At 50.1% G+C, this 9,759-nt stretch overlaps 1 protein-coding gene across 1 annotated transcript; it reads left to right on the plus strand.

Annotated features, from left to right (window-relative positions):
• The first annotated feature begins 4,587 nt into the window (after positions 1-4,587).
• On the plus strand, positions 4,588-9,482 carry LOC100904117 (osmotic avoidance abnormal protein 3). Its single transcript, XM_029113257.1, is given in 11 exon segments — positions 4,588-4,616; positions 5,315-5,384; positions 6,164-6,319; positions 6,496-6,781; positions 6,889-7,345; positions 7,463-7,705; positions 7,776-7,985; positions 8,116-8,160; positions 8,332-8,828; positions 8,933-9,196; positions 9,316-9,482. Coding segments are annotated over 10 exon segments (2,394 nt in total). The 5' UTR covers positions 4,588-4,616; position 5,315.
• The last annotated feature ends 277 nt before the right edge of the window (positions 9,483-9,759 follow it).

Below are 9,759 nucleotides of genomic sequence, written 5' to 3' on the forward strand. Positions count from 1 at the left end.
GGTCGCGAGTCGAGGCACCCTCGCCTGAGTCGGAGTTTGCTGCTCTATCCGAGCGTTGAACCCCAAGTGAACCTCTCCTCTACAGACGTAGGTCGCACACAACCCTTACCTCCAACAACGGGTCTGAAAACTCGCTTAAGGAAGTACGTCATACGTGTTGATGTCGCGGGAAGTCAAGACTTGAACTTCCTCTGTTTCTGCCCGCGACCCTCCAGCGTGTCGAGAGATCATGAAGCTTTAGATGACACAAGATACGGAGACCCTATTGCAGACTTCTAGTATTGATTCCGTGAAGTGTCTCACCCGTATCACCTCGATCCGATTGCGCCGGGCGATCGATTCTGAATAAGCCCGGCGATCTATTGAGGATCCTTTCGTCACTACGACCATTTCTGCATCTCGACTTTCTAGGATAATGTGAGTCAATGTTCTCATTGTGCCCATGCTTCCATCCATGCGCAGAGGAGCAAACTAATCCGATCCAGACCCGGGGTAAGCCGACATGGATTGGCAGTATCCTGCTCTCCTCCGAGAAATACCAGTGCTCTACTGTCGAGTCATGTCATCGGATTCCGAAAAGCGGCGCGGCGTCGCTCGATGGGGGCGAATTAAGTATCTGAGGATTTCCGGCCATGAAGAATTCCGACCAGGTATCCGATTCCGCTCTGACAAGGGCACCCTTATCCGCTCTCCTGGAAAAGTTTGACAGCCGCGATGAGTTTTCTGGAGTCATGAATGAAGCGGACCCATATAGTGGCGAAGCCTTTTACGTTCCACGTGGCTCCGAGAACCGTTGGCTGAAACGTCGTTTCAAACGATAGTTTTACGTCTTCTAACATTCTTTGGTACATTTGCCCATCCTGCGATGTTATCTCTGTGGTCATTATTCCGTCAAAGCTGGTGCTTGCCTCTTTCAAACACCTTCCGAACATCGAATAAGCCATGCGGAACTTCCCGTAGCTCAAGAAAACATTGACTTCGATCGGCTCCGACATCATAGAAAGACATTGCTGAAGATCTGAATCAGGATCACCAATATTTCCGAGAGGGCGGGGAAATGTAGTCAAGAGGACCGAATTTCCCCTCTATTTCGATAGGCCTAGCGGGGAGAAAGGCTCAACGGGTAGGAGCAAACACAAGGTTGCTCCTTGTTCCCAAGACAGAGAAGATCAGCTGGAGATGAAGAAGCAAGATTTTACCGGAGCTGCGGAATTACCCGCACTTCCCTTCCCATCTCAATAAATGAGTATTACGACATCAATTTATCACGTATGTCTCAAAGTTTACGGACACAATCGAAACTCGATGAAAATCTAGTCTGAGATCCCGGAGCAGCGTTGGCTGCGAGCACAAGTCGCGATCGCCTCCACGGAAAAATTCACATATTGATCGAGGAAATTTCTTCCAATCAATTGATCTGGAGCCATTTTTCGGCAGGGAAAAACAGAAATAGAGCCCATGAAAGTAGCTCGCCGTATCGCGTCCCGCATCGGGGAGCGATAGTGGGAATTTCTAGAATTTTCCTCGCTCGGGATGCGCGGGTCGCTGCCCAAGCTTTCCGCCTGTCTTGACAGCCGCGCTCACGTTCGCGAGCAACTCTGTGCACGTTGGACAGTGACTTCGGAACCCTTGAGATTTTTCAATGCGGAGAGGAACACACGATCCGTATGAATCGGCATCAGGTGTTCTCAAGGCACACTAACCTGGTTGGGGACAGCCTAATTAATTGAGTTCGTCTGCACGCGCAGTCGTGTTTCATCGAACCATCCGATCTCAGGATCGAGCGGTTGGACATCTCGTCCGTATACGCTTGTATTCGAACGTGAAAAATGAAGCTCATTCCGTTCGACCGGTGTTTTGGGTCGGCCGTTCACCTCCAACCTAAATCGAGACACCGTACGTTATCCACGCATAGTATTTCAAGGTTGCGGCTTTAATGCATTCGGATGGTCAGCCGATCGCCCAATCATTCAGTCAGTCTGCTGACCGACCGACAAGCCTTTCATTCGCCTGCTAAGCGACGCAGCTCGTTGCGAAGCGTGTGAATCCGTCTTTCAAGAATAGCGCCTGGAAACCGAACACAGAATGAAGATTGATGGCTGGATAATCGGCGAGTCGCGAATGGAAAGCAGTTTGCTGTGGTTGTGAGCGTGAAATGCGTGACGCTCGCACGGGGCTCGAATGTTCCCTCGTTTCACTTCTCGCCGAAAACCTACCGTTCAATGGAGCTCGCCGAAACCATTCGTCAGACTGCTGTACATGAATACATCAATTCCTGTCCGGCAGTAAAAGAGCCTCGAATGATGATCTTCGAGAGCAATATGGAGAATCGGGGGATCGGGGTAGAACCTTTCCAGCGACCGAGGACGCTGAAAATCTACTCGACAGGCTCATGTACCACTTCGGAATTCGGCGAGTGCTCCAGTTAGTGGACTCGCGGATATGCATTCTTGAATATCCATCTTAATCCGAACTTCGACCTCGCTCGGCGGCAAGGGGATCAAGATTAAAATTTCTCCTTGGAGTATCGGAAGGCGTCTCGAGAGATCTTCAAGGTCAAGAGACCGGAGAGACACTCGCCAATAGTTTACGTCAGCGTTTCCTTTGAACCCCGATCGATGATTTGAATCATCCGACCTTGCGACGCAGAGTTTCTGTGAATGGCTGCATAGACATGGTCGCGTAAACTCTTCGAAATCCATTGATGTTCTTTGAAAACAGGGGATTTGTTTGGAAGATATTGGATTGTTTCCATGGAAACTCGCAGTTTTGTATGCCCGGCAAAAAGGAGGAGGGAAACCGGGGCCCGCTCGAGTGAGAGTACAGGTGGGCTCAAACGACTCGACACGAGGCTCGCAACTCAGAGCAACTCGTGAGTGGGCATGTGAGTAAATCTTCTGCCTCGCCGGAACAATTTGAGGACGACTTCCCCACAAGTAAGCTTGTCGATTCGATCGACCGGATTAACCCCCTTCGTTGAATCTGACTCACGATAGGGAAGTAGGTAGATTTTCTCCTTTCCCGGCCCTTGGAGCCGGGAACCCTGAATCCTCCCGGAGGCTCGCTGGGTTATAGTCACCGTGGGAACATTGTGCTAAGTATTGATAATTGCCGAATAGGGAGGTATCATGGAGGATGGTTGAGAGATTTCAGTAGGGGCTGTTAGATGCTCTACTTACCTGCAACTATTCCGAAGCATCGTAGTCATAGTTCCGTGTCTTGTTACCTCCCACGACGAGTGGAGCTAGAGAATACTTCCGCTCGGCAATCTACGGCGCGGAGTTAGAGCGAGAATGTATCTCCAGATCGGCGCTGAAACTTCTGACGATTTAGCTCTCGCACCATAGGGAGCTTCGAATCAGACGGACTCAATAAGATTGATCGATCGAAGTCTAGAATCCTCGCAGAACAGATCTGCTTTCATTCTTGCAAGACCCCGCCGAAGGTTCTTTCGTAGAACTTCCTCTGCTCCAGCTCCTCACGGCATTTTCATACTCGAGTTCTCGGCTGAGAGTTTGGAGCGTCTCCATGCAGCTGGCTCATCGAGCTGACCGTGAAAAGATTCGCCGTTCTCCAGATTGATCCATTACGAAGATTTCCGACGCTTTTGGGTTTTGAAGGATCTTACGTCATGAGATCCGTCAAGTCCCTAATGGACTCCACTCGTTGAGGTAGAGAGCTTCAGCAAGTCAATGTCGTCTGGATCTGATCTGCTTGGGATACTCAACTAACTGTTGTAATGGTCCGTTCGAGGCCATAAAATCCAGACGTAGGCCGTGAAAATCAGAATCGAGCATGACATCTAGCGGGGATCCTACGAGACTTATGTGACCCATGCACGATCCTGCCGCGGCTCTATTCGACGTCTCTGTGGTTGTCCTTGAAAACCAATCGATATGTTGGTGGCGGCGATGACGACAACACGGAGACTTCTAGTCGTCTTCTTGACGTGCAACCGTTTCGTCAAGACGATTTGTGCATCGACTGAAATCCCACTTCTGCGAGTTCTCCCCGACACGAACGGGAGCTTTCTGACGGCAGAAGACCCCGTTCCGGTGCTCCTTCGAATCCGTGCGTATTGACAATCGACCGCCTCGCGCAGGCAGTCGGTAAACACTGCCGAATGTATTCCGACTGAAGGAATTAAGATTATTCTCTGCGAGCTCGAGCGATGGGAATGAGTTCCACACCTCTGAGTGGACTATTCCCGAAAGAGACGGTAAAAACATGATCTATCTTTGCGGCGAACGTTCATCGAGACTAAGGTTGCGCTGTCCGATCGATAAAAGACTCTGACGTGAGAGCTTCAAGGTTATTCCTCGGAATTTTCGAGTCTCCGTCAGGAGCCTGGCACGAATCGCTCAATCTACTCGGACAGGTAATGCATAAACAAGAAAATGGGGTCAAGGCTCAACAGCTCGTACCGGTCGGACCGGAGAAACACGCACTGGAAATCAATGCGAGTTTCGAATCCGCCCTCGACAAGTTGTAAGCGTCGAACGCATGTTTGAGCGGTAATGTGATGTATGATATCGATGACAGGGTCCAGGAGTCAGGATCCATACCGCCGAGTTCATCGCCCCGGGTCGGCAAGATCCCGCCTCAGACCTCGGAAATCGAGATCACGCTCGTGAATAACGTGATTTAGGCTCCCGAGAATCCCTGCGACGATATCCAGGAGGATCTCGGGCTATTTAGGGGAAGGTTCTACGAGAAGAGGTGCTCTCGAGACGAAACTTGACCGTCCTCTGTTTGCCACCTCTGTTTTGTTTTTGAGGATACCTCGGGACTTGATCGACCAGAGGTCCCACACACGCGATGCTCTGGATTGCTCCGGGAACTCTCCTTTGAGCGACGTTCTGCATCCAATTTGATGGAGCCGAAGAGCGAAGACAGGTCCTCGGCGTCTCCATGACTGCCATTGAGGTAGCAGGGGCTCGTGCCAGATTCATCGATGCATTCCGGTGTATCGACAGATCGCGGGCTAATTGTGAGCTCACGAGATGCTCGGAGATACCTGTCGGGGAATATCATCGGTTGTCTCTCGAATCTCAAGAGGCGATCCACATCTTACTCTCGTTGAATCTGACCCTTGACGGGGTTCGGAACGGATTCGTTTGCTCTTAGTCTTTACACTCCCCTCCTGAAGGATGTCTCGACCCTTTCGGGATATTCGAGAGAAGTTCTCCTATTATGTACATCACACACAATCAATCCAATATCGAGCGACATAAGATTTCATAATTTGAGAAATCTTCGCACCCTAATCTCTTCATAACTCGTGTTTCCCGATATCTTCCTCCAGGAGGATCCCGATGGAGAGCGTGCACGTCGTTGTGCGATGTCGTCCCATGAACACCCGGGAGAAGACATTGAAATGCCAGGTAAGACGACGATGAAATTCGCGCAAAGATTCACTCTTGATCGGAAACTCTTTCGGTCCTGCCGCGGCCGGCCGGAGTCGGTTACGCAGGACATCTAAAATGTCCGCTCTGGATTATCCGGACACTCCGCGACGAGATCCGTCTGCGGTATTCGCTCAAAAGAATGCCTGGAGAGAATATCTCGTTGCCAACGCGGTGACAAATTGAGCTTCTAATGATCATCTCGTTCGGAGGAGCACGAAGTTTGCGTCGCTCAACTTTGTCTCCTTGGGAGGCGATCAATTATTCCGAGAGTCAAATCAATTCGAGACGAGCATAATGTGTATTGCGGCGGTGCTAAATCAAGATACGTAAGTATGTCGAGGCCATCTAGAGAGACTTGTTGGATGTTCCTTGACCCGTTTTGTCGGCGCAGCCGGTTTGCGACATGCTCGCCGTCGGCTGCCTTCCGAGCACGCCAACCCTCACCAATACGCGCTATCGATGCGGCTCGACGCGGCGCCGCGCCAGTTCCGCGTTGGCACCCTCGGTGCTGTAATGAAAGTCTCGAATACCGCGGGTAGATGGCCTTGTGAAACGGGGACAAAACGGCGGTCGAAATCTGTCGAAGCGCCCAACCGAATATGGAGGAGGAGATTCGTGAGGGAGTTCAATTTCGTGTTCGACAGGGTACTTTCGGATGGTCAATGGGAAGAGGTGGGGATTCTTTTTCCGGGATCCGAGCAAAGCGGACTAGGGTGTTTCCGAACACAAGAGATAATTTTCCTTCAATTTTCCAGTCCATCGTGAAAATGGATAGCGCAAACGCGCAGTGTACATTGACGAACCCCGCAGAGCCCGATTCCCCGGCAAAATGCTTCAGTTTCGACGGCGCGTATGGAGATAACTCGACGACGGAACAAATATACAACGACATCGTGTTCCCAATCGTTGAGGTAATCCGAGTGCCGAGCGCTTCCGGCGACCGGAAAAGTTCCGGGACCGATGTTCGAGACTAAAACATTCCATAGATCGCTGAATCGCATGAGCTATGCTTCACAAGCGGGGCAACTGGACGGATTGAAATTTATTTAGGCAGTACGTCAATCGAAGTACATATCGATGTTTTCAGAGTGTCACCGAGGGATACAATGGAACGGTTTTCGCTTATGGTCAAACGGGATGTGGCAAATCCTTCTCAATGCAAGGCGTAGCGAGCCCAGCAACTCAGAGAGGAGTTATTCCTCGGTCATTCGAACATATATTCGAAGCGATAGCAGCCGCCTCAAACACAAAATATCTGGTCAATGCTTCGTACCTCGAGATCTATAATGAGGAAATCAGAGATCTGCTATCGAATGACCCGAAGAAGAAATGCGACATGAAGGAACGTCCAGACACCGGCGTATACATTCCGGGTGAGTGTCGGATCTGTTCACCTCGAGACAAACCGGTCGATGATCGATCAGGAAAAATCGAGGAGATTGATCTGATGGAGTTTAATGATTTCCCGCTCCTTGACCAGGCCTCTCCCTGCATACCGTGAACAGCGTATCCGAGTGCGAAACCGTCATGGAGCAGGGCTGGAAAAACCGCTCCGTAGGAGCTACACTGATGAACGCGGACTCCTCCCGGAGCCACTCGATTTTCACGATTCACGTTGAACAAATGGAGACATCTGGCGGGAAACACATCAAGAAGGGGAAACTCAATCTGGTTGATCTAGCCGGAAGCGAACGGCAGTGTAAAACCGGAGCCACGGGCGACCGGCTCAAAGAAGCGACGAAGATCAATCTGAGTCTGAGTGCCTTGGGCAATGTCATCTCGGCTCTTGTCGATGGAAAGTCGAAACATATTCCATACAGAGACTCAAAGCTCACGAGACTTCTCCAGGATTCCTTGGGGGGAAACACGAAGACGTTGATGGTCGCATGCTTGTCCCCTGCTGATAACAATTACGACGAGACGCTCAGCACACTCAGGTGAAAGTCTTTTCCTCGATCCGACCACGAGTATCTGGAGGAGGGGGTCAATGGAAATTTACTTTCCGAACGGAACGAAGACCACTGGACTCACCAAAAAATTTATTCCTCCAATAGATACGCGAACCGTGCCAAAAACATCAAGAACAAACCGAAAGTAAACGAAGACCCGAAAGACGCTTTGCTCCGAGAGTATAAAGAGGAACTCGAGCGGCTCAAGAAATTGCTCGTGGATCAGGTCGCGTCGAAACCACCTTCGCGACCTCCGTCGGAATCAAAGGAGAATCTTCCGAATAACGCGAAAGGTAGGACGAAGCCCCGGAAGGAACGACTTACCCATAAGGATGAGTGAAGAAAGAAAATCATACGGGCTCGACGAGCGTCATTCATTATGTAACGTGGCAAATGATTGAGTGCTTGATCTCCCTCTAGACGAGAAGGTAACAACTCAAATCGAAGTCCTCAAGCAACAGTGCGAGCAGGAGAAGTTGGCCAAGAACAAGCTCCTCGAAGATATGAATCACCTCAAAGAATTCTATGAGCGTAAGCTACAAGAAAAAGACGATACCGGCAATGTCAGGGACAGCCCTGAAATCAAGCATGTGATCCAGGATGCGGCTGGCGTTGAGAAGATCGAAGAGTGAGTACATCTTCACTCCGAGCTGATCGCTACACACATACATACGAATCCAGCTTCCTCGATTACGGTCACGTCGTCCTGAGAAGCATTTTAAAAGGCTCAACAGTTTTTTCGATTGTCTCATTTCCAGCGAGCCCGGTCTGATGGAACAAATGCAAAGTACCGCGCTCCAAAGGTTGCTGTATCTCTTCCATCCCTTCCTAGGAGGGCTAATGAATACCCGTCTAGTGAATATGACATTTTCAGGATATTCTAGGAGCTTGAGTAGATACGAGATGGTCACTCGCGGAAGTATCGGGCATTGGAAGGAAAAATTTTCGCTCACTCGATTTCTTTTTCGCTTTAGACTCCAGGAACTCCAGAGTAAGATTGTCGGTGGCGAGAAAGCTCACGACGTCGAACTCAAGAAGCAGCGAGAGAAACGGAAGAATTACGCCGAGAAGAGAATCCGCGCAATGGCCGAAGTCTTGGCCCGAATCGACGGTACCGAGGACAATAATTTGCCCGATTACGAGGACATGAACGCTCAGCTCGAAACGAAGACAGCTTCGCTGAAGAAGGCGAAGAAGAAGGTACAGAGTCTGGAAGCCGAAATTCGGGACCTGCAGAGCGAGTTCGAGAGAGAACGTACCGACTACTTGGACACCATCCGTCGGCAAGAGAAACAGATGAAGCTGCAGATGAGAATCTTAGAGAAAGTGCAAAACTGCATCCGGAGAGATTGCAACTACACGAACTTGAAGCAGATCAAAGCACAAGCCGTATGGGACGAAGACATCCAGAATTGGAGAATTCCCGAAGTAATACTGGAAGACACCAAACTCCCTCTCGCAGATGTCCAAAGTGAGTATCCTGCCTCCGCATGTTTCTTTATTCCGTGACCGGATACGGTCGCTCTCAGTACCAGAGCTGCTGAGAAATTAGCCTTGCTTACCCGACTTTTCCAGACAACAAACAGAGCAATGGAGGCAGCCCGACGGGAAAAACCAATGGGACTCTGATGAACGGCTGGTTCGATGGGTTGACCAACGGTGTCGCGAACAAGAAAGATGATTTGAACAATAACGACAACGAGAGAGTGAACCGAAACAATTTGTTCAACAAAGAAGCCACCAACAAAGGTCTCGAAGCTCTCACCACTACCGGACAGGGTCTCTTAGGTGCAGCCGTCGTGGCTACCCGCAGTCGATCTTTGCCGAGCAAGAAACATGGTCAGTAACCTCACTTACCCTCAGCTTGATAAATCTGTACCTAATACGGATCGAGGTTATTCGACTAGAAAGTGATACTCCGGACCTTGAAGGATTTGAATCGTCGTTTTCCTCGACAGCATCAGGCACCATCAGTCCCGAGGGCGGTTTCTTCATAAGGAAACCAGCAAGACTCGAATCACTGGGAGTTAATGGAGAGGAACCCCCGGAGCCGCCTGCGATGCCCCGCGGAAGACGTCGATCCCGAACCTATGAGGATCTACTCGACGCCTGGCCTGCGGTTTGAGATGACACGGGCAGTAGTTGCATTTCAACACAGCACACAAAATCACATGTTCTCGACGACTCGGCTCCCACGACATCGTAAACACGATTGTCTGCCGACACGTTTTCCCTAGGGAAGATTTATTGTGAGCATCGAAGTCAGGAATAAAAAAATTGTTAGAAAAATCGTTGAGGGGGACCTGAAAATTTTATGCAGGTTGTGGATCAAGCCGAGCCTCGAGGATTTCCTCGTTGTGATAATGAGTTTGATAGGATCGTTCGAGTGTCTGAACCCCGAA

Source organism: Galendromus occidentalis, unplaced genomic scaffold (assembly GCF_000255335.2).
Source record: "Galendromus occidentalis unplaced genomic scaffold, Mocc_1.1 scf7180000076500, whole genome shotgun sequence".
NCBI lineage: Eukaryota > Metazoa > Arthropoda > Arachnida > Mesostigmata > Phytoseiidae > Galendromus > Galendromus occidentalis.